The 26,205-nt window shown below is 34.4% G+C and overlaps 2 protein-coding genes across 6 annotated transcripts in view; one reads left to right on the top strand and one right to left on the bottom strand.

Annotated features, from left to right (window-relative positions):
• Positions 1-14,688, bottom strand: part of Gpatch2 (G-patch domain containing 2) — a 139,245-nt gene extending 124,557 nt beyond the window's left edge. For 2 of the 3 annotated variants that reach the window (XM_048356629.1, XM_048356631.1), the window contains exons 1-2: positions 14,525-14,688; positions 3,600-4,313 (exon numbers count right to left, since the gene is read on the bottom strand). In XM_048356629.1, coding sequence (XP_048212586.1) covers positions 3,600-4,313; positions 14,525-14,580 — 770 coding nt within the window. In that variant the 5' untranslated portion in view covers positions 14,581-14,688. Of the gene's footprint in view, positions 1-3,599; positions 4,314-12,550; positions 14,280-14,524 lie in introns of those variants that run through there. The other variant, XM_048356630.1, reaches the window with a different exon arrangement.
• Positions 14,689-14,953: 265 nt separating this feature from the next.
• Spata17 (spermatogenesis associated 17) overlaps positions 14,954-26,205 on the top strand; it is a 134,739-nt gene continuing 123,487 nt past the window's right edge. For all 3 annotated transcript variants that reach the window (XM_048357763.1, XM_048357762.1, XM_048357764.1), the window contains exons 1-2: positions 14,954-15,067; positions 25,349-25,438. In XM_048357763.1, coding sequence (XP_048213720.1) covers positions 25,415-25,438 — 24 coding nt within the window. In that variant the 5' untranslated portion in view covers positions 14,954-15,067; positions 25,349-25,414. The remainder of the gene's footprint in view (positions 15,068-25,348; positions 25,439-26,205) is intronic.

Raw genomic sequence — 26,205 nt, 5'->3', positions numbered from 1 at the left:
TCCATAAAGTCAATATGCAATTTTTTTTTTGGTACTATGACCTGATCTGAGCTCAGATTTTACCACCTTGTAAATATTGTGCATACAGCCAGGTTCATCTTTTCAAACCAAACTGGGTGACTAAAAGTGATATAGATAACCTGGAAAAGAAAAAGGACTTTAAGTAAAAGAAAAATTGTAATAAAAGGTAGACTACACTTAAAATTATATACGTATTTCACAAATGTGACAGGGTTATTAGCAAGGTGATATATGGATAATAACAAAAGAGAAACTGGATGTAGGATATATGGAAGTAGAAATGTGATATACATGAATTCTTTGTAATTTTTATATAAATTTATAAGTGTTTCAAATTTTAAAAAGGTTACAAAATATGTAGAAACAATCTTAAGACAAAATTCTATCTACAACTCTAAAATTAATGTTAAATGTCTACCACAAGGCTTTTTACGGTGGGTTTCTACCTAAATTCTTCCCATTTCTCATTTCTGATCCTTTAATGTTCTGCATCCAAATGTCTCCTCTCACCTCTCTCATTTCCAATTGCTCACTTTCAAACTTGTAAAGAAATCAGAATCCGGTCTTTTGAACCAGAACCATCATAGAGCCTAAGGATCCCTGTTCTCTCTGTGTGTATATGAGTGTGTGTGTGTGTTTAGAACAGCCCTTTTACCTTGTTTACATTCCACTTGATCACTATCTGTATTATGTGCTTATTGCTCTGATCACTAAATCAGAAGAATTTAAAGAGAAGCAAGTTTTGTGGGTTTTTTAGCAGCTAATGTCATTACAGCTATCTCCAAGAACATTTCTTTCCCCTTCTTTGGTTATGATTTTTATACCCCATACTCAGAAAATAATATATTCTATGCAGAATTATTTAATGTATTATATGTACACTAAGACAATTTCAGTGACCCAGTGTGTTCATTTTCGCTATTTCTGACTGAAACCTGGACATAACCTGAGAGTATCACCCTCCCAAATATAGCTAACCTCTCATTGATTCTAATCCTTACAACTGCTCTCATATATACTCTCAAATATTTATTTTCCTTTAACATCACAGCCATAATCTACCTTTCACTTAGAAGGACTGGAGGTCAGCTGATGTTAAAACAATAACAACATAACACTGTTACCAGGATTAGGCTTGGTAAGTGTGAGTTATTTCACTGCTAAAAATTCTCCTTACAAGTGGCCTTCAAAAACTGTCTCCTGGGGCTGGGAATATAGTGGCAAAAGTGCTTGCCTTGTATACATGAAGCCCTGGGTTCAATTCCTCAGCACCACATATATAGATAAAGGCCAGAAGTGGTTCTGTGGCTCAAGTGGCAGAGTGCTAGCCTTGAGCAAAAAGAAGCCAGGGACAGTGCTCAGGCCCTGAGTTCAAGCCCCAGAACTGGCAAAAACAAAACAAAACAAAAAACAAAAATGTCTCCTCCTGCAGCTAAGTATGCTTCCCCAGACACCGTACTTGTTTCACAATCCATGCCTTTGCACAAACCACACCCTCTACCTAGAACTGCCATGTTCCTCTCTCTTTACCTCTCCTTTTTCTAAGTAAGTCTTAGCCTTTGCATTAGAGCATAAGAAGTCTCCTTTCCCAGCACACCTCAATCAGTATTTGTTTGCAGGTCTACTCTGGCCTACGATTTGCTGAGGCAGTCTGTATGCTCTTCAGTACACAGCAATTAATCAAATGTTGGTTTCAGCTTACTTCCCTCTCTCCATTTCCCACTCTTTCCTTCTCTTTTCTCACACATACATACAATTAAGTCCTAGAAAATATGTAGCTTTTTATAATTAAAAAATTTTGAAAAATAGTCTTAAAAACACCTGAATTTGTTAGGATACCTTAAATATACACAATCTTCATATGGAAGGAATGCACCTTAACTCTAAAGTGACAACAGTAAATTACATGAGAAAATATTAAAATCAGAGAAAAAAAATATTATTTTTCCTTTATTCACAAATGAAAATATTCTCTTGGAAAACTTGTACTTTCACTGTTAACTACTGCTGATATCTAACAGAGACTCAACTATATATATTTTTTATAATGAAGAGAAAAAAATCACAGGAATTTCATCTCATTTCTGTTCCTGGGTAGATGTCCTAAGTAGATCAATACAAGGCAGACATCAAAATAACAAATAAAAAAATTTTTGAAATGTAAAGGAGCATTGTAAAGGGATGCCCATGAATTCATAAAGTTAGTAATCTAACAGTGAATAATCCAGACTTGAGGAAGTTTCTCCACTGGGGCCCACTAGTCTTAGGAACTGAAAACAAGAATTAAGTTAGGCTGAACACCGCTCAGTAACAATGGATACTGTACACATAATTCTGATTCGTGTATAAAACTGATGACTATCTTGAAAGAAGGACTGTGACCGTAAATGTTTTCAAAACTTTCACAAAACATGTTTTAACTTTAGAAAAAATACATAAACAGTAAACTATTGATTTTATAAACTCTTACCAGGTTCTCATTCTATCTGTAATCATAGTTACAAACTTGAATAAGTTAGACTGCATAAGCTACAATCATGTTCCTAATGGTATACACTAAAAAAATCAAATACTCTCTCAGATTTGTTTTTACTAGCTTATCATCAAGCATTTAGTTTCAGGGACAAAGGCCTAAAATGATGAGCAGTGTCACAAGTTTTACCAATGTTATATAAAAGAAAAATGATCACTTACCTTTTGATGTTTAAAAATGCTACATACCAGTTTTCATGGTGATATACCTGCTTACTAGAATGGACAGATTAGACTAAATGCAAAGTATCAGTGCTTCTTGAATTTTTCTAATCCTTGACAAAGATCAGGTATTTCTGGATTATGTAAAACCATAAGTCAGATTTCACAATTTGTAAGTAATAAAAATCCTTAGCAAGCTACTGATATTCTAAAATATCAAGCCAACGGGCTGGGAATATGGCCTAGTGGCAAGAGTGCTTGCCTCGTATACATGAAGCCCAGGGTTCGATTCCCCAGCACCACAGCGCCAGAAGTGGCGCTGTGGCTCAAGTGGCAGAGTGCTAGCCTTGAGCAAAAAGAAGCCAGGGACAGTGCTCAAGCCCTGAGTCCAAGGCCCAGGACTGGCAAAAAATAAAATAAAATAAAATAATAATAATAATAAAATATCAAGCCAAATATATATTGAGAAGAAAACAAACTTTCAATTCATAGGACTGAGTAGTAAATTATCTACTTTATAAATCTCAAAAAACTAACACTCTAAAATTACAGAGATAAATAATTACATATATATAATTCTAAAGTTATAAATGTACTATGATTCAAATGCATATTTTTCCAACTGAAAATCCCTTTCCAATTCTCTTTGTAGCTGAAAATTGAGTCATTATAACACAATCAAGACTTTGTTTAAATCAAATAAGCAATTTTGCTCTGTATAAAAACATCATAAATTATAAGGAAATATAACCACAGTTAAACCATAATATTGCTAATCATGACTACAATTTATAATTATTTTAAAATAGAATTAATTAAAATATAAAACATTCAACCACAAACATTAAAGACAAACAGTTTCAAATTTAGAAAATGTAAGTCACCTTTCACTCATGAGTTCATCGGAGACTTTTTGTTCTTCATATTCCATTTTGTCCTTATTGGTCTGGCTTACTTCCTCATTTTCTAAAACAACTCCTTCATCTTGGATTTTTGGTCCTTGTCTAATTATTTTCAACTTCCTTTTTTTAACTTTATTTTTGGTAAACTCTTGATACTGATAAGCTCTGTTGTCCATATCCTGATCTCTACAACCTTCAGGTGGCTGGGTCATTGTCCGTTTGTTAGAGAGGTCCTGTGGGAGATCTACTGCCATGCGCTTTACCTTCCTCCTCCTGCGCAGAGTCCTGTTCCCAAGGTTGTCTACAGCAAAATCAGGCTCATGCCACAGAGGTCTTTTCCCTCGAACATTATTATTCAAATTGGATGATGGCCTGCGTTTTGCTACTAACATTTGGTCATCAGAGTCACTATGATCTTTTTTGTTACTATTGTGATTCTCTCTATAGTCCTTGCTTGGTTCTTCTAAACTAGAATCAGAACCGTCACTTAAGCAATGGCCAGTATCCCATGGGTGGTGAACATTATATGACCTCCTCTTCCTCCCTCTCCTTTTCCTGGCTTGGCGTTTCAGAGGACATGACATACTTCGAGAATGGTCTCCAGTCTCAGCAAATCCACCTCGAGCTTGTTCAGAACTCTCCTCCAAAGCTGAGACAAGATCATGAACCAGTTCTTCCATGGTTCTACTAAAATGCCTATAGAAAAAGAGAAGCAGAAGGCTGTCATCCCTACTCTTTATCTAGTTTGCCACAGCAGAAAATTCACTCTAAATAAGAATAAACTTAAGTCATTACAAAATATTTGAACATTAATTTACCTATTCAATATATCACAATTTCAAATGTTTTGATTCCTAATTATGCCTTCTTGTATAATTTTTAAATTAAATATAAGAAAATCTAGACACCTGCCTATAATTCCAAGATTCAGTAAAGAACATCACTAGCTAGAGACTAAATCGTAGTACATAGTTACACCTGACTATATAGTTAGACCTAGTCCCAATTAAAACAAAATAAAACCCACATAAATAAAATAAGCCGAATTATTTCAAGTTAGAATAAACATAAGCAACAAAAGTTGCCAGTATTTTTGTATTTTTTATGATATAGTTATGGAACATTTATTCTACTTAAATCATTTCTACCTAGTCTGCCCTGGTCGTTTTCTAGAACTAGTTTTCTTAGAACAAATAGAACTTTCTCAGTCCACTCACTACCCACTAATTTCTAAGGCAAGAAGGCATGAAATCCTCTATTCACCCAACATTCTGAACAATCATTGCCAGAGTACACGAAGTAGAGGAATATACTTAAGCTATGGCCTATCTCAACCCAACAATGAAAACACAATGTTCACCTTCAAACTGACTTGTACTAGTCTTCAAGGAACAGTCATGAATCTACTCTGAAGCAGTCTCTTAGGCAATTTTTGTAAAGATAAGCATCAGTGTTCTTTGGGAACTTTAATAAATTATGTAGTTCTTTCCAAGCTAGTTTCTAATTATTTTTAAGCTAGCAACTGATTGTATCTTTTAAACCTTACAAATAGTTTACCTATTTACCTTTCTCATGAAGACCATAGGCAAACACTTTTCCAGCTGAGTTCTAAAAGCACTTGGAAATCAAATTATTCAACAACCCTCTAGGGACTTATGTACTTCCTAAAGTCTACAGCCAAGTAGGCACGCATTTCTAAAAGGCCAAATAATATAAAAAATTAGGCTTTGTAGGTCATTAGGTACTTTATATTTACTCATCTTGTCATTAAAATGCAAAAAAGTAACCACAATTTCTACACGAATTAGTAAATTTCCTTTATTACAAAGCTTTATTTATGAAATTAAGTAATGACAAGTAATGGTTTCCCAGTCTTTTAGTCTATATATAGTCTACATAGTCACCATCTATAATTTTCAGGATTTGGCTAATTAATTGAAACAATTTTTGTTTTACTTGATAGCTTAAAAACGGACACAAATACTAATACAACTGATACCATTTATACAACCAGACATCTTCTGAAAGGGCGGGGGGGGGGGGGGGCTGTCTCAATGGAACATAAATATGTGGTAAAACAAGATAGCAATCCACTTCCAGAGGGGCAAATAAGAACTTAACCAGAGCTAAGAACAGCTAGCCAATTCCAATATCCAGTCTGTATTTCTTTTTTTAGTGTGATTGATCTAGACCAGGCAGTATTACTTCTTGACACATTAATGCATGAAAGCTAAATGGTTCAGTTATAATTTACATTTAATAGAAAAAAGAGGTGGGAGAACTAAATTTACACCAAAGAGTGCTATAGTTGGTGAGAGGAATTAAACACACACACACAAAAAAACTAGCATAGTGGCCAGTAGACTGTACATTTTGGGTAATTAAGTGTATAAATTAATCTGGGTTTCCATGTTCCAGATACATTACCTTTGCTAATCTGCAAAAACAAAAATTCTATTTGGATACACAGGTTTCAAAACCATGGTAGGGAAGCAGATATAATATTTGAAATAAATTCTGGAAGACTGGCTTAACTTTTTCCTTTACAAGAAAATCCTGGCATCAGAGTACAGCATTAAATTAAGAGAAATGTACATCACAAAGGAATGGGCATTGAGTCATACTAGGGGCAACAACATGGACTATTTTGATAAGCTACATGGATTTTTCCCATTATCAATACGTTAATAACTGACTTGATTTTCCCTTAATGCAATGCATGTCTTGTTCTTTTCCTATAGCACTAATTCTCTGGAAGAAATGTAGTATGAAAAACCTGTTAACTATAGACATAATGCTATACCTCTAACAAAAATTCACTTGAAGTCACTTTAGCATGTATTAAAGATTTCTTTAGAGTAAACTACTTTTCACTTTAACATGATTAAAGATTTCCTTAGAGTAACCTACTTTTCAAAGACAGTATCTTTATCAATAAGTTAATGATTGGTTCTAAATATTAAAACATCAAATTACTCAGTGCATAAAGTACCAACTAAAACAAATATATCAATGAATATAAAGTCAACTAATGGGGCCAGGAATATGGCCTAGTGGTAAAGTGCTTGCCTTGTATACATGAAGCCCTGGGTTTGATTCCTCAGCACCACATATATAGAAAAAAGCTGGAAGTGGTGCTGTGGCTCAAGAGGTAGAGTGCTAGCCTTGAGCAAAAAAAAAGAAGCCAAGGACAGTGCTCAGGCCCTGAGTCCATGCCCCAGGACTGGCAACAAAAACAAAACAAATAAATAAAATCAACTAAAATTCAAGTTTATTTTGAAGAAATAATTCAGAAAAGTTGGCAGTCTGTTTCTGTGTATTTGGTTTTGGATTTTAAAACAGGGTGCAAGCTGGTTTCACATGTGGAATCTTCCATCTTAACCTCTAACACACTGGTATTGGAGGCTGGCGTGAACAAGCCAGGCTTAAATGTTGGCCTTAACATTAATTTTGTTAAGTATATGCCATTCAGTTCACTGAAATCTGATGCTCTAGGTTCATTTTCATCACAAAAATTAGACTGCTATGACTAAGAATCTAACAAAATAAAACCAAAAAGTACAAAGAAATTAAATTTCTTCAGAATAGTCAACTTTATTATTTCTCAAGAAAAATAAATTTTTTAAAATTTTTGATGTATTGTTATCGTAGAGGTCACATACAGTTACATGAATCAAGTAATGAGCACAATTCTTATTAACTCTCACTCTCTCCCAGTTTTTCCCTCCTGTCCCTACTCATTAGATGTACAGTTCATTTTCTACATAGCGTCTATGGAGTACTACTGTTATATTTACCTTTGTTCCACCTTTACTGTGTCCCCCCCTTACCTCCCGAATATAAACAAGTGGAAAAGAAACCAAAAACAGAAACAATGGCAACTAAAAAGTGTCTCATTTCCTTTTCTTGGAGTTCATCATTTCATAAAGTATTATTTTATCTGACCACATGCGCAGAGCCATTGAGCCTTTGTCAACCACTCCTATGCATATTTTAACTACAAGAAACCAGTTTATTCCATGTCACTAAAACATACATCAGCTAAAAAATACTTCCAAAGGTTATTTTTGTCAAATACTCAATGTAAACATAGGAAAATACATTTAATATAAATAAAACTTATTTAATATAATTATTTATTATTTAATTATTTATTATTTAATATAATAATTAAACTCATCTACAAATCCATTACCAACCCTTATCTCTGTCAATGAGTCACTAATATTAGCCCATTAATGTCAAATTGTTTCACATCTCTCAGGTAAAACAAGGATCACTGGCTACAGAGAAATAAAATCATTAAAGGCTCATGTGATCTATAGCTCCTTTGTTTCCTTTGCTTTGCAGATGTTCTTAAGTAAGGCCTTTCTTATTTGAGAAGAAACCTGAAAATATAGAACTTTTCTGTACAATTCTAATTTTTAAGAAAATTTTAAGAAAATTATTTTTAAGAAAATTTTAAGAAAATTATTTTCATTTGGAACTCATCTGGAAATATTTTAAATAAGCATTAAATAAAATGTTTATAACAACTGTTCAGTAATAGTATATTTGTTTTCTTAAGAATAGTCCTAAACAAAATTGACATAATACTAATTATTTCAAATTGGAATTTGTAGAGTGGGAATAAACATATCTTCATCTTATTTTCAGGTAGTAAATGATTATGCAGAGAAATTATAACATGTATGAGCAATCTAAGATTTGATAAGCCATTTTATTTAACAAATTTTTGGTCAAAGGTCAAATATGCTTGTCTTTTTTTCTAGGCAATTCCACTGAATTATTGTACTTTGGTTCTTCACCACCAGGCTCTAATCATTTCAGAAACAGTCATGCTAAAAATGTCTGTTTAAAGTCTCTGAAAGATCAGCTAAAAAAGAAAACAAGGCATTAAAAGGAGATTCCTTTAAAAGACTTTGGTTTAAGAAGCATTAGGAGGGGCTGGGGATATAGCCTAGTGGCAAGAGTGCCTGCCTCGGATACATGAGGCCCTAGGTTCGATTCCCCAGCACCACATATACAGAAAAACGGCCAGAAGCGGCGCTGTGGCTCAAGTGGCAGAGTGCTAGCCTTGAGCGGGAAGAAGCCAGGGACAGTGCTCAGGCCCTGAAGTCCAAGGCCCAGGACTGGCCAAAAAAAAAAAAAAAAAGAAGCATTAGGAAACTGCCTTAGTTCTAATGCTTACCAAAAAACCAAGTTGACTGACTGTCCAAAAGTATTTGTTTACTCATTTATTTAGATAGAATCTCACTCCTTAACACATACTGGCCTCAGACTTGGGATTCTCAAGTTAAATGATTTTATTAGTGGAGAACAAAATGTAAATTAACTACTCTGTAAGTATACCTTTATTTGTTGTCAAAAACTTAGGGAAGAAATATCTCTTTCTGGGTTAGATTTTGCATAAATACAATTTCAGAGTGTATTACAACACAATGGTAGACAATAAAGCCAGATGCAGTGGCTCAAGCCTGCCCGGAATCCTAGTTACTTGAGAAATAGAAAAGGGAGTATGGTTTGAAGCCAGTTAGGGCAAAAGTTTAAAAAAAAAAATTACCAAGAGCTCCATCGCGATCAAAGTCTGAGCTCAATGGTATGCACTAGTCACCTAAGCTTTGTGGGGAAGTACAAATAGAAAGAACATCATCCAAGTCAGCTTGGTTATACAACGAGACCTATCTAAAAAAGTAAAAACTAAAACTCATACACATAAACAAACCAAAAGGGTTAGCAAAGTGATTCAAGTGTTAGAGCAAGTACATAGCAAGTACAAGGCCCTAAGTTCAAATCTCCAATACTAGTTTGCCAAAAAAAAGAAAAAAGTACACAGTCAAGAACCATTATATTATGACTACCCATGCACTTTTAAGAAAATATTTGAAATTAAATGATATTTCTCCATTAAGTTACCCTTCATTGATATTAGGAAATACTAAGTTAGGTCCTGTAGGAAAACAATGAAAAGCCAACTGTACAAATTAAACTAACATAAATATACAAATGGTAAACCTTAAAAATTCCACACTGAGGGTTGCGCTTATGATTAAACATATGATCCATAAGAATTATCTTAATTCAAATTTCTGTTTATTGGATTTTATAAATTTCCTTCCTTAATGATACTGTTATTTATCAAAATAAATTATTTATCAACAATGGGTTTAGACTGTGGTTCAGGGCAAGCAGTTGTCTTGAAAAACCAAGAATACAGGATCAATCCTTGTAACACACACACACACACACACACACACACACACACACACACACACACACACTGAACTACAATTTAGTAATTTATTAAGACAAATACCACTTCGATTTTCTTTTATATATTTTGAGGGTGAGGTCATTTCAAGAAATGAGTAACCCTAACATTGCACTTATGCTAGTGTAGAAATTCCTTGACCTATTTATGTAAACTATTAACTAGAAATACCCTTTCAGTATCCTTTAGAAAGAGGAAGGGTACAGTAGGGGAACTATCTTTTTATGAAAGATTTAAATGATTACTTGTGATTTTATATTAACAGTAGGTAATAAATACAGAGTTGAACTCTCTAGAAAAACAAGCACTGGTAAGAAAATGTAGAAAATCTAAGTAAAACTCCAAATTTTGAATTTGTAAGTTGTAGTCTTGTTTTATTTATTCATTAGCTATAAGACCTTGGGCAATTTACTTAGCTCTTGATTCTGTTTATTCATCATGCAAAATAATTGCCATTTTTATTCCAAAGGGATTTTGTGCTGAGAAAATTTACTTCATCTTTCAACAATGTCTCAAAAATAATAGAAATTGACCACTGATAACAACAAACCACTCTGCTTTATAGTAATTTTACAATGGATCCTGGAATTAACTGGACTAAAAGCAAAAGTCTTCAGTCTTCCTTTGGTCATGAAGCATTGTGAGTAACAGAGAAGCAGGGGGGCGGGGGTGTCTACAGAAATGGGCAAAGCTGTTTATACAATTTTAGGAAGTTCATGGACTCCTCAAGAATTGTATCAAGCTAAAATCAGAATCTAAAACTCCCAAGTGGTGGCAAGGGGGGATATCTAACCTATTTTAATATTCAGTTACAAATAAGAAATAAGGAATTACTAAAGAAGATAGTACTTCTCAGTTAAAAAATCATCAGCTTCCCCACTAAATAAAACTTCATTTCTAAAAGGAGAGCAGAAGCTCCCTGCCTGGTCTTCAAATGTAGGTGCTGCTGGCAGCTCCCACTTTGTTACCACAGGAACACATAGGAAGGTTCCTGTTCTAATCCTGATGATTTTTTTTTGGGGGGGGGGGGAAGTTTAATTCTACTTTGCAAATTAATGATTTAGTAAGGCAAACTCATTAATTATTTATGCCTGAAGATCACTTTTTTCACTTTTTTATCTCATTTAGTAGCTTTAAGACTCAACGTTATTATTTCTTCTAATTGCTTTAAAAATATAAACAGATTTTGAAACTGCCTAAATTAGTTTTAATCAAATAAGCTAAAAAAATTGGATTAAATAGTAATGTTCTACTTCTTGTCAACAAACATCCTAGTATCCTAAGCAAATTTTCAGTAGGATAAGAAATGTCCTATTTGTTGCTCACACGTTACTGCCTAATATGTATTGACTCAATTCCTAAGTTAGGGATGCGAAGAAAACTGAATAATTAATTTTAAGTACCTACCACGCTTCTTGATATATAAAAGGTGTTTTTAAAAAATCAGCAGGATAAACAATCAATGAAAGATTAAATAAAGGAGCAAATAAAATAACAAGAGGAAAACATAATGACAAAGTTTTAGAGGATTTGCATTTTGTATTTTCTGCCACATTAACAACCCAGACACTCTTTAATTTTAAGTAAATGTGAAAGTAGATTCAAATTACCAAAGATGGTGTAAACTTTTCTAGCTTGTCATAAATAAGAATGTTTAGGCCCTCTACTAAAACTGAATTTTCTCCAAATCATACTGTCTGTTACTTTGATCCTTAATGGAAAGATAGTCTTAAATCGAACAAACATAACAAGAAGAAACTGAATTCAAGACAATTTGGAAAAAGAAAGAATAAAACTCAGTAATTTCTGAATGCAGTTTTTACTACTCAGCTTTCCAGACCTCAATAAAATCAAAATACTAAGCAAAATTCAAAGTTCATTTTAATGGCTGTTAAAAAAAATAGCAAAGTCATATAACAAAGTTAAAAAGAATGCCATAGTTCAATAAAATAATTGTACCCATTTATCTATTTGGTGCCTAAAATTAAAAAACAAAAAACTAACAACCACAGAGTAGAAAAACATCTCAGGTAGGCTGGGAATATGGCCTAGTGGTAAAGTGCTCGCCTCATATACATGCAGCCCTGGGTTTGATTCCTCAGCACCAGATATATAGAAAAAGCCAGAAGTGGCGCTGTGGCTCAAGGGGCAGAGTGCTAGCCTTGAGCAAAAAGAAGCCAGGGACCAGCACTCAGGCCCTGAGTCCACGCCCCAGGACTGGCAACAAAAGCAAAACAAATAAACGAAAAACATCTCAGGAATTCCAGGCTGCAACAATTCTTGGCATATACAATTTACATATTCCTTGAGATACTGTATCCTTTTTTTAAGATAGACATGAAGTACATCAGAGTGGTTTAGGGAATGTTTATAGGTACAATGGATTCATATTGCAAATAACACTTAGATAAGTAATTTAAACTATTCCTGCCTCTGTGTGACTTTTTTTTAAATACAAAGTGATGAATCTACCTCAGAGATTTACTTATGTGTGCAAAACCTGATTACCGGGTATCTATTTAGTGGTAGTACCCAGATCATACTAGGTTTTCAGAAGTTTTCAGGGATAAAACTAACACACACGGTAGAGCAAATAATTGTTTACTGAATAAAACAGAAAATTCCATTAAGAAACTCTGAAGCAGGAAATGTTGGAGCATACCTGTAATACCAGCACTCATGAGGCTAAAGGATGGTGAGCAGATTTAACTCTGGCTATGTGAAAACCCAGTCTCCAGGCACCATCACCACAACAAAAACAACGAGGAGGAAGAGGAAGAAAAAAAGAGGAGAAAAGGAGAAAGAAAGAAGGGAATGTAGGGAAGGGAAATGAGATAGGAGGACAGGACAGAGTGGGGAAGGGTAAGTAAGAAGAAAAAGAAATTTGAATGACTGGATAGTTGTGCAGATACCCTAGAAAATAAAGGTGGCAGCTTTCTGGAATATACTAATTTTTTTCTGAAAATCAAGACATTTAAAGAGTTTCACTAAAAAACATCAAATGTTGGCCTTATGCTATCTATACACTGGTGTCATTAGAAAATACTTGTATGTCAAGAAATAAAAATTGCTCTTCAAAAAAAATGAAGGTGTTTCTATATTACAAAAGTGGTAAATATGAAGTACAGGTAGAGCAAGGAGTTGAGAGGTCATTTAAAAAGAAAATAGTTAACCTATTAATCATTATAACCATGTGAATATGAGGATAGGCAAATACTGCTGAGAGAATTTACTTCATCTTTCAACAATGTCTCAAAAATAATAGAAATTGACCCCTGATACAGCAAACCACTCTGTGTTTACAGTAATTTTACAATGGATCCTGAAGTTAACCAGACTAAAAGCAAAAGCCCTCAACCTTCCTTTGGTCATGAAGAAGAGAAAATCAATCTATATAGCATATTTCATCTATCTCCCTTTTCAAGATACTAAATGGTGAATCAATAGGAAGTCTATACCTCACAGAAAATGGCAGGATGGTAGAAGAATTCTCTATCTTGTTTGATGTGGTAGTTACACAAACACATACAACTGTCAACATAAATAAAATTAAGGACTTCAAACCTTGCCTTTTTATCCCTAAGCTAAGTACATCATTAACACGGCTCATGAAAATTGCCTTCTCCTTCCTTCACTGAAAACTGTCTTTAAAAGTAGCTTAAACAAACCTATAGTCATTACAAAATAAACTATAAAACCACCTAAGCCAACTTGAAATAACCTAGGTAAGATATTCCTTTAAATCTTGTAATTGATAAAATTTATTCTTAAACATTATAGACTAGAACTCCCCTTTGTTTTATTTCATCAGAATCTGAGAATAGAACACACTTTCAAGCTCTCACTCACCCACTAGTCTTAACTTCAAGGACCATTACAGTAAACTTTCTTATTTGTTCCACTATCTTGTGCATATTTGTAGGAAAGAAGATTGGGAGAAATGAAGGACAGACTCCAAATCCCAGCTTCTAGTTCAGAATTAAAATGTGCAAGGAAACACTGGACAACTCACCTAAGTCTTCTGCGCTTATGATATGTATTCTGGTGTCATAGGGCTGATACAAGAATAGGGTGTATATTGTGAACGTGGTTTGATATGTTAAAACAACGTTATTCTGAAATGTCACTGGTGAGATGATAATGATATGGTCAAACCCCAAATTTACTCCTGGCATTTGTGTCCTTAGACAACACACTTGCTCATCTCATTAGGATCAAACTGGAAGTGTAAGGGAGTAGACATTGCAGACCGTTCCATTACTCAAATTCCAGAACTCTGGATTTCTGGGATTCTATATTCTAGGAACCAGGGTGTACCTGGTCGTTTCGGTATGGGTTTGGGGAGTAAATTGTGAATTAAAACTATTCCAGTCTCTCACCTTGTTGGCAGTTAATGGGGAAGGAGCAAGATTAACTCCCAAATAGGTCAGACAGGTAAAAGCACTTATTTACAAATCTTTAACCCAGAGCCAAATGCCTCTCAAGCACGGGTGAGGGAGCAAGGCCTAAACGTGTCTGTAGCGTCCATCAGCACCTTCTCCCCGGTGCAGTCCAGGTCCAGAGACCCCCGCCCCCCCACCGCCCGCCGGCCATCACACCCCTTCCGGATGGCCCGTCCCCGGGCCGCCAGCCTCACCAGCTGTTCCCGGCGGCTGGAGCTCCGTTCAGTTGGCGCCCGGTGGCCCCGAACATTAACGACACCCAGGAGCCTGGCCTTGAGGCTCAAGCCCGAATACAGACGCCAACTACCTCGGCCCCGACGAGGTCCGGAGAGCGGTTCAGCATTTTGAGAGGAGCTTCCGGAAGCTGCCTGGAGGCGGAAACCGGAAGTTAGAAGCAACCATTCCTTCTCCACGCACATCCCTCCCCATTCCTTCCTCTCACTGTAGCTGCCGCTTTATAACTCGGAGAAGAGAATAAATTGGAATTTTGAAAACACAGGGGAAATAAAATCTTTCTTCTCTTTCCAGTTATGTTCAATCCTCAAAGCGGTGGTGGGGAAAGGTGTGAACCAAAAGGAGACCCCCCCATCTTGAAACTGGATAATGGTTTCGCCCGGTTGTCATGGAGACCGATAGAAACACCAGTGGCTCACTCGTGGCCTGGAGGCCATGGCCACTTTAGCTCGGCTGCAGGCTCGGTCGTCGTTTGTAGCAAATCAGTATTACTTTAGGAACAGGTAAGCCATAAGGAGATGATGACTCGCACAAAACCCTGGAGTGACGTTAACCACTTGGTTTTCAGCGGGAGTTTGCTGCTTTCAAATCTCTTCTTTCATGAAACTGCTTCCAATTCTCCCCTGAAGTAGCTGCCAAACAAGGATGAAGAATGCTGAAAATACTGGGAGAGTGTAGATAGAGGGAGGACATACATTCGCAAATTGAGATCATTTAAGGAAAAGCCAGGCGTAGATAAGAATCATAAAGTGATTCACTTTTCTTCTCTGTCATTTTCCCATACTTTTATAAAATCTGTATTCTCCCTGAGGAAGGTCCAAAGGCCTGATTGATATCACTCAAGCTCTCCAGGTCACTGAGCTCAGTATGTCCCTTGTGTCCTCTGTGTGCCTAGGAATTTGAGCCTCTCTGCTTTCACAACTTCATGGAACACAATTGTTCTATGACTCATTTATCTTAAAGTGAAAGTATCAAAGCTAATGTAAAAAGATCATTACTAACCGTTTTTAATTTAATGAGAGATGACTCAAGGAAGACTGTCAGCATTTGCCATTTTCCCATTCCCAAACTTCTTGCCTAGGAAGGGGTTCATTTTAACAGTGGCCTCTTTCCAACTTCAAAGAAACTACAAAAAGTAAACTGTGATAGAATACACTGCCAAGGCAGACCAGTGGGAAATATATCAATATGACAAAATCTTGCTAAAAAGTTCTTAACATTTATCTCATCTACTGCATTATAACTGTGAACCTCTTAACAACACATTGCATTGCACCTCACCTCTTGGTAGAAGCAAAGACAGCCTCTCTTTTATCTCTATCATTATTTCAGTGTCTCTCAGTTTCCTGACACTGTTCTAAATATTGAAGATAAAACACACAACAAAAAGTCCTAGAATAAGAAGAACATTAAGCCTAAATATCATATTTTTACCTTATAGTAAGTATAACAAAAGTAATGTCTATCATAGCTCCCTGACAGGTGACCTCAACAGTAATTATTTACTTAATAACTCCATTAATAAATCAACCAATCACTGTTTTGGCTTAACTAAATATATGAAAATAACTAGCAAGGCATTAATCAGCACAACAGTTGTTTACCACTCATTGAGAATATATGGCCGCACACATTTATTTGTGACAAAAATATATCAGTGAAACAAGTTCCATCCCTCATGATATTCACAGCCTAGTAGAGAATTGGGGCATTTAAAAGATAATTATAAGGTGGACAGTAGGGAAACAACTAACATTTCTTGAGCAGTGACTATAAATGATTTCTTTGCACTAGAACCATTTACATTTTCTTTAGTTTCTTTCAGTGATGACTTCAATATTGGTAACAAGGTAATGAATGACAACATGTCCACCTAGTAGCTGGCACTAAAATGAGGCTGATGAAAAAACTTTGTTGAGAATATATTTTACTAAGTAATGGGATGGGTGGTTTTTCCAAGTTAATTATTCACCTTTAAAGTCTACTTTCTATCCTATTAATTTTGTTTTTTAGTGGGAAATAATTGTATTTTTCATTATATCTACTTGCACAAATCATTTTTAATCAAAGCTATTCCTGAGAAGACTAAGATCTGAGGATCATAGCTTAAAGCCGACCCAAGCAAAAAGGTCTGTAAGACTCATCTCTAATTACCAAAAGTAGGACTGTAGTTCAACTGATGAAACATCAGCCTGAGTGACAGCTAAGCAACAGTGCCCAGGCTCTGAATTCGAACCCCAATACCATAATATACACACACACACACACACACACACACACACACACACACATACACACACACATCTAAGGAAGTTACAATGGGTCCTTTCCATTGTAGTGATTGATATTTAAGCCTTTCATGTGTATCACCCTATTTAACCTACATTTAACTTTTCATAATTTCTTTGTATAAGCTATTTTAAAGATTAAAAAGGAACTTCTTTCTAACATTTCTTCTAAGAACTTAATGTTGTGTAGTAAGATTCTCAGTACTATAATTGTGAATGAGATAGTCCCTGAGTAATTCAATATCTCCTGAACACTTCTTATTTGCAAAACAGTGTTGTAAATATGAAAGTTATATCAAACAACAAAAAAATCACGAGGGAAGCAGATCTTAAACTTTTAAGTGCTGAGTGTCACAGAAGGAATAGGCAAGGTAAGAACACAGTGAACCAAGTTGGTTTTGTATAGAGCATCTGGAGAAGCTCTTTTGATCAGGTGATATTTATGCATGAATCTAATCTACAAAAAGAATTAACAATTGGCCTTCTATATAGATATATCCAGACAGTACAATACAAAGCCTGAAGAGTAAGTGGTAAAGCCTTGTCAGAAACCTGAAAAAAAATATGTGTCACAGGAGAGTGTTAGCAGAGCAAGTCAGTAATAAGTTATAGAAGAGTAGAACAATGTAGGCCAGAGCACTTAGAACTCTTCAACTGTCATAAGAATATAGGTTCTTACTCTGATCAATATAGGAAGTTTAAGGTATAGCAGATGTTTCAGCAGAGGATCGGCATAATCTCACACTGTTTATAAAAACAAATAATAAAATAACCTTTCACTTTAAATTGGATATGGCATTTTGCTTCTGGTTTTCTATTCACTTCCTCCTTTTATTAGTATCTTAGTATACTTTATCTTAGTAGTTCTTGACAAAACTCAAGTCACATCCTCTTCTACAAACGAAAAGTAAATAGCATTTGAAATAATTTCAAACCATGTATAATTTTGAAGACAAGCAGGAATATACCTGATATCACTAGAAATCTTTTTAATTTACTTAGATGGAAAGGAAAATATATGTAAGGGAAGGTCGAGGAATAAGTTGTAGAGAAAGAGGGCTAGAAATTCTACAGAGACAATTATAGAAACCCTGTATAGGACTGTCTGAAACTAACATGAACTTATTTCTACCATCTAACCCTCAGACCCCGTTCAGGCTTTACTATTATCCTTAATGGTTTTTGGATGAACAACTTAATCAGAACCTAAATAGAAACCTGGAATGTACCAATAATATTTTCAGCAAATTTTCTGCTTATCTCTCTCCTTTTGTGTATATGTGCTGGTACTAGGGCTTGAATTCAGGGCCAGAATGCTTTTTCTTAGCTGTGATTCAAGGGTTGTATCCTATACTTGAGCCACAGCTCTATTTCCAGCTTTCTGTTGGTTAGTTTGATAGAATCCCAGACTTTTTTGTGATTGGCTAGCATTGAACCACAATCCTCATATCTCAGCCTCCTGAATATCTATGATTATAGGTATGAGTTACTGGAACCTAGCTCTTTCAGTTATCCTGAATTTGAAAACCTTTTCAATCTTTTATTTTTATGACTTTGACACTTTTGAAGGTTCTAGATCCCTTATTTTGAAGATTATAGATCAGATCCTTAAATTGGACTTTTTTATTTTCTTCAGGATTAGAAATGATTTATGCATTATTTTCAGGAATATCATATACTTTTTAATGCTAGAAATGTATGGTTTTCCTGCTAGATACGACATCATGGTATCCCATTAGTGATGGCACCCAATTAGATCACCTAAAGTGATGTCCGCTAGACTCTGCCCTGGAATATTCTTTGGTTTCACGTGTAATTAATGGTCTCTTTGAAGTAGGTCCTTTGACACTATGTGTATTTCATGTTCTTCATCCAATTCTCACAGTGTAGGCTTGTAGTTTCCTATTTTGTTCATGAATTAAAAGCATTATCCTTACTTCTTTCATGCTTCCAATGCCCCAGATTTGACCAGGGGAGAGATTCCAGAATTTCTTCTGTCTTGATCGATGTAACACTTCTTTGCTTTCTGACACAAGAAAATAGTTCAGGTTCATCTGTACTTTTCCCGTTTTGATCCATCATTCTTCCACAGAGATTTTTTTTTTCCTTTTAGTGAAACTACATTCCTATTGGGTGTTGCAGCTCTTGGAACCTGACAGTGAACAGAGCTAGGGTGTGTGTGTGTGTGTGTGTGTGTGTGTGTGTGTGTGTGTGTCTGTGTGTGTGTCTGTGTGTGTGTCTGTGTGTCTGTGTGTCTGTGTGTGTGTGTGTCTGTGTGTGTGTCTGTGTTTCTATGTTATACACATTTTACATATTTATTATGTCAGTCATACATCTATTAAAACCCATGAGTTCTCATTGACAACTCTTAATTCAGCACCTTAAGATCCATTCTAGTTTTTCTTCCTCCTCTTCTTCTTTCTGAAAGACAATCTTTCCATGTGGCCCTAGTTCTGAAATTTTGAACTCAAATAAACAAATAACCACCCTTTGCCCCCAGCCTCCCAAAACTATTTGGGACACTAGATTTGAAATACCATACCTGGCTTCTCTCCTACTCCTACAGTAACAGTAAAAACCAGCAAACAACAAAATCTTGTCCCTGTTATTTTTGTTATATCTATTTATTTGATCCATTTCTGATTATCCGTTGTGACTACTTCACATATAGACCCTCTCTTTACCTTCTCTGACCTCCCCAAGTCAAGCCTTCTCTTCATGGAACACTGTCCAATTCAGCTCAGATTGTGGCAGCCTGTCCTATGAGGAACTCTCTTACCCTACACCTCTATGCAACAAACCACATACTTTATTTGCCTGTTGTCAATGGTTTTAGGACTTAATTTGTTCAGGAAATTAAGTGAGAAGGAAGAAGATGACAAAAAATTTAAAATAAGGAACTATGATAATTTCTACTTAATGATCTCATGCATATTTGCCATCTTTATTCATTGAGCTGAGAAGAAACAATGAGGAGTTAGTGGAAGACAAAAAGTAGGTGATAGTTCTAAAGTCCTATTTCTTGACATTGAGTGCTTCTTATTTGGCACGTGAGTGGTATTCAGAGGGGAAAATAGATTAAGTGAAGTATCTCACTTTATTGGGTACAAAATACTAAAAACCTAATGGATTATATCCCCAGCAATCATTTTGCACATCAACATTTCTGATGATACAAGGCCATGAATACTGGAATGGTATTCTAGTTTCTTAAAGTAGTTACACGCATCCAGTAATGAAAAAGGAGTATTGTATTTTTAATCTAGTATTTATACATAGCTAATATACATAAGTTAAAATAAGAACAGTGTTTTATATGAAAAGGCATTTTTGCATATTACTGGAATGATATTAAGCCACAAATTCTCTTTATATTTTCTATTTATTGTCAGTTAATTTTGACCACTCATGACACTAAGAATGTAGTGATATCCAGGGTTATAGTACTTATTTCTAGTTGATGATAAAGTGACTGGGAACTTCTGCGTTTTTTTCTTGATTTTTATTACATTGCTGGTAATACTTTCAGTCTTTCATCATTATTAATTCATTTAGTATTCATTGTGATAATACTGATCATAATAAATTTATTTCAAATTCATGTAGATGTCATATTTTATTCACTGCTATAGGATTTTCATTGTAATTTGGAACTAATTATTATACCATTAAAATAAAGTGTTACCCACATTTTTCATGTTAAACATAAAATGTCTAGCAGTTCATGACATATTGTGTGAGTGTTCAGCATCCTAGTGATAACCACAGTATCTTTAAATTTCATGTAGCAGTTAAAAAAAGAAGAATGTGTATAGAAATCAGATCTGAACACATAAGTTAAGGCTTAGCAGTAAGTTAGCTACTAATTAATTTTTAGTGTTCCCTTTCATTGTGATATATAGTTCTTATTAATATATGTTCTTATATTTATATACATTAATGCCAGCACTCCAAAAAGATATTAATTTTCCCCTTGACCAGTGTCACCAGGAGAGATTAAAAAACAAACTGAAAACAGTGAGTTTGATTGCTTATCTTCTGCATTTCTCATGACACTTATAAGTAGATGGTAACTTCATAACATATTAATAGCCAATATAATAACTAATAGATTATTTAAAAAGGAGTAAAAAGTGGAACTGTATACTCTACTCATAATTCCTTTGTAAAGGCAGCATGTTGTTGATTATTGTGGGGAAGAAAAGGCAATATCTTCAGCAATTGCAATGGATCATATTAGAATGTGGAAATCTAGTTAGTAGATACCTTGCATGCTAATGGTAACTAAACATTCAATTGTCATAAGAAATAGTGTCATCTCATTTTCATTAAATTTACTTCAAATTATTTCTGATAAATAACCTTGTCTTTGAAGCCTGTTTTCTTTGAGCTGCCTGCTGGACTGAACATTGTGTTGCTGTATCTCCGCTATATTTCGTATCAATGACTTTTTTAATTTGTTTCCTCTTGTGACTGTCTATAATAAGACTTTGGAAGCAAAATGAAAAGATCCTGAAACCCTGAAACCAGACAAAATTAGTCTTCCTTCTTGATGTCTTTCTGTTAAGTTCTGGGACATTGTAGTATATGTGGTGTGTATAACAATTGGATGTCATTTCATTGTTTTGTATTTCATGTCTTTCACTCTAAATTTTTATGAGCCAGAAATTGCTGAACTTTGAGGATGTGCAGTTCCACTTTCTGTTACAATGATAATATTTACAGAGTTACACATTCCTTAATGTTATGTCCAAAACATTTAATACTAAGGTCTTATTCCTTGATTTCTTCAGTTATTTGACATGTGTTCCTTTCTTTACTTCTCTCTCCCTCCCGCTTTTTCCTTTCATAACATTTGCTCAACTCTCTGAGAATAAAGATATTAATAATATGTGAGTGTTGCATTGAAAAATAAAAATATTAACATTAGCATGCAAAAGAAGAATTTGAGTGGTATAGAGGTAAAGTGTTCTTGAAGTTGTAGTTGGAAAAATAATTTCACAGAGAGGGGTAACTTAGTTGTGGTCTGATGGTCTACTCAGGGAACTAATGGACCCAAATGACCCTACCAAAGGAGGAAGTGTTAAAAGAGGATAGGGGCGATTTGGACCAGGTCATAACTGGCAGGCCTTTGACACTGTGAGAGCTTTAGACTTACTTAGGAGACTTGAAATGTCCTATAGGCTATCAGTAAAAGGTTTCAAGACAAAAAGAACGTGTCTAATTAGATTTATGTTTTCAAAGATCATTCATTCATACAATAGATTGGAGAATAGAATGGAAAGATCACATGGGAAATAAGACTTTTGTTACTGCTTAAATAAATATGACTGAACTAAAACAGACAACTAACTGCTTCACAATCTCTCATGTAAGCTACTAAGTAGAAAATATTGCTGTTCACAAGATAAGAAAAATCAGAAAAGAAGCTCCTATTGTAATAAAATGGAGGTGCATGTGTGAAAGAGGAAAGAGTTCTTTTGTATATATTGAATTTTAGATACTTGAGTATTCCAACCAGATATTTTAGGTACACAGATCGAGATAGTTGCCTGTTCTTTGAGAACCTATTCAGATGTTTCTTTTGGTCCCCCTTCTATGTTTTTCATGATTTTTTTTCTAAAATCTCCAGATATTTGCTTTCTATATATTTTTTCACTTTTGATGTATTTTTATCATTGATATTGTTTTTTAGCTCAATTAGTTTGGAATCTTTTACGTGTGTGTGTGTGTGTATTTGGAGAAGCATGCAATATTGAAGAGTTTATATATAATAAATAGATGTTTTTGTAAGATATTAGCAAAATACTGCTTTTCCCACAAAACCCACGGAGATACTTAACATTGCATGATAGTACAATATAAATATTACCCTGTTGTCAAAAAGTATTTGTGGATGTATCTTTGAAATTAAGTCTTACTGTGCTACTTAAGCTGAACTTGAGCTCTTGGATTCATATTCCTAGGCTGACCTCAGTAATCCTCCTGTTCCTGAATACTGGTAACATAGGCAGTGGTCATTGCTTCTATCTCAGTAATACCTTTCTTTGAGGTTCTGTATGATATATGAATTCTAAGCTCTTTATAAGCAAATATGCCTATGATATACCATATTGAAATTTTAAAGAAGAAAGTAAATTTTGGGTGAAAAAAATTGCACAAACTAATTCACCTATCAGTGGTATAGTTAGGGGTTGAAGGAGGGTTTCTACAAAGCTAATATGCTTCCTTCTGTTCTAACTAGGCCGTGGCTCATATTACATTAAAGGACAACATTCTTAAGAGTTGGGCTCAGATAAGTCTCCTTTCCTTAAACTTCAAAAGTAATTCAGTGCGTTCTAAAATATAGTAGTTTATTTCTTTTTTCTTTTTAATTATAAATGTATTACATGACTATTATATAGTAAAGTAATGAATTCAGAACTTAATAAAGTCAATTTATCTTTCCGGATTTCATTCTCTAAAGATAACCACTTTTAATAATTTCCTCTGTACAGAATCAAACTTTTCTTATGAAAGCACTGACATGTATATAATTTTAAATGCTTTTTGTAAAGTAAAAATACAAAATGCTACAATATATCCTCCTATTTTTCTCACATTATAATGTTTTATCTGTCCATGTTCAGACATATTGGTTTATTTAAATATTTTTATAAGGATAAAACTGTATTCAATTTTGTAGGTATACTACAGGCTATTATTTAAGCTTGTTCCTATTCTTTCAAGAATTCTCTTCTGGGTTGTCTGTCTTTTGCTGCTTTTCAATAAGATTGTTACTTTATTTTTTTCCCTAATTGATTATAGCACAAAATCTGTAGCCTTCTTCTTTATTGTATTCTCAGCTTATGTAATAATAAGGTATATATATATGTATATATATATATATATATGGCACATTTTAGAAATTCACTCTTAATCATCTCTGTTCTGGAGCTAAGCCAAAATTGACTTTCATGGGGTTAAAAATGTAATATAAGGATATATATTTATTTGTTTTACTTATTGTTTTATTGCTTAATATTTTGTTTGTGTTAGCTCTTAAGCTTATTTTTGCAGCAGTCTCTCCCTCTGTTCTCTTCTGGACAGCAATGGCCCACACCTGTAATCAAAGCTACTGAGATCTGAGGATTGGCAGCCTAGGCAGGAAAGTCCTGGAGATGCTTATCTTCAGTTGCCCACCAAAAGCCAAGTTGGAGCTATGTCTCAAATGGTAGTGCATCAGCCTTGAGCAAAGAAGCTGAGGGACGGCACCCAGGCCCTTAAAATGTTCCCAGCTTCTAAAGCCAGATTACCTAGAATTCAATCTTAGCTCGGCCATTTATTCAAGATGTAAATTTTGGTATTTCACCATACTTTTTCTGAACTGGCATCTTTCTGTCAAAGGGATTATCATTTCATAGTTCTGAAATAATTATATTTAATATAAGGCACTAGTATTTAATGTGTTCGGGACATGCTGGATTTGGTTATTTACTCCAGACTCACAACAGGCCAAAGAGGGAATCTTGATTTCAATAAAAGCATGAGCTACATAGCTAAGGACTTGTAAAGGCCTTGTCCCATTGTCTTTGTCACAGACAACATCTATTGCATTGCCCCAAAATTGTATAAGAAGTATTAGTATAAGAAGTAAAAAATTTATCAGTAGGTGTGTTTTTATTTAAAATACCTATTGAATATTTGCATGAAATATATGTGCTTAATCTCACATTATGAAAACCAAAAGTGACCTTTCCAGAAAGGCACAATACTGAGAGAATTTTTCAACAAGAAACAAATCTCTATTTTTTCTACTATTCATTAACAAAAAAAATTTCTAACTGTAGTAACTAGTATTCTAAGAGAAAAAAGATAGAAAAGGTAGATCAATGGTAGTTAGCCTACACAATAGTACTTATTAGCAACAAACGGGGAGAGAGAATAACACTACCATAAAAATAGGATAGAGATTTGTTTTGACTAAACTTTTTCTTGTTATAATTCAGTAAAATCTGAGAATGCGCTGCCTCCCATGACTAAAATGGACATTCTGAGCCTTCTAGACAGAAAAGCTTCTCTGTGATAGATTCATTTTAGTTAGAGGCAATTCATTTTACTGATGTCCAAGTTAAATATGCAAACACTTTGTCTTGCATTATATATGCAAAGTGGCATTTTAAACAGTACAAACAATTATGTTTTTAAAATAATGACAAAATAACATTGCATTTTCATTTTCTAATAAAATTACTGGCAAATTAATTAGTTGCAAAATAGGTGATTATAAAAATTAAAAAGTAAAGCTGTTGAAAGCTCATGGCTTCTCAGAGAAAGGTTAAGTTTGAAAATATAGCTCATGTTTGTTGGAATGTTTTAATTTGGTGTTTTAATTTTATTTAAGGTGACATTTCAATTATAATTATCATTTTAGAAGAAATTAAAAATTAAGGTTAACAGGTTGACTTGTCATAAACTTTTGTTAGATACTAATGACATATTTGCTAATTTTTTTAGTAATGTAAATGAATTTAGAAAACGGGAGAATGATGCAGCAGTTAAAATCCAGAGCTGGTTTCGAGGATGTCAAGTTCGAGCATTTATCAGGTACATGGATTTTGTCATGCCTATTTCAGCTTTAAGATGGAATTTGTTCCTAAGAAAATGCAATTAGTTTAAGGAGTGCTTGTTTCTGGTTAATTTATTCATAATGAGGTTATCAAATTGGGTGAAATCTTTTAAAGGAAATATGTAGGACTTCTGACCATTTTTAAAAAATTAAAACCTAAATTATATTGGCCATATGTGTCCTTTGAACAGTTCTCAATATCTTGAATGTGCATGGATCAGATTCTTTTCCCCAAATTTCATAGGAAGTGACAATGACTGGGCTATCTTTATAACAGTGAGTTCTCTGCAGGTAAGAAAAGCAGGGGTGTGAAAGAAGTTATTCTAATTGCCAAAAGTTGACAGACCAAACCAAACCATGCCCAAGTGATGTCATTCTAGTTATGCAAAGGGTTCTTAATTCCTTCTGAATTTACTTTATTGCCCCCAACATTCCCTCTATTTTCCTTTCTTCTGAAAAAGAAATACTATCTTTGATAAGGTAGAGAACTATACTTATAGAATTCAGCAGCCTAAGAATCACACTTTATAATACTTAATTACTATCTAGTAGAAACCAAGTGTGCAAATTTCAAGAGGAAGATGAGGCTTCTCTTTGGGCTCTTAAACCAAAAAAGTGGCAGAAAAGATACTTTTTTTAATTCATCAGGCAAGGAGACTATTGGCTTGGACAGACTGAGAATATAAGAAAATAGTGAAGAGAAAAACTTTTTATTATTTTTAAGTATTGAAGAATTTTTAAAGTA

Source organism: Perognathus longimembris, chromosome 11, assembly GCF_023159225.1.
Source record: "Perognathus longimembris pacificus isolate PPM17 chromosome 11, ASM2315922v1, whole genome shotgun sequence".
Classification (NCBI taxonomy): domain Eukaryota; kingdom Metazoa; phylum Chordata; class Mammalia; order Rodentia; family Heteromyidae; genus Perognathus; species Perognathus longimembris.
This window is presented reverse-complemented; position numbering and strand designations above follow the sequence as displayed.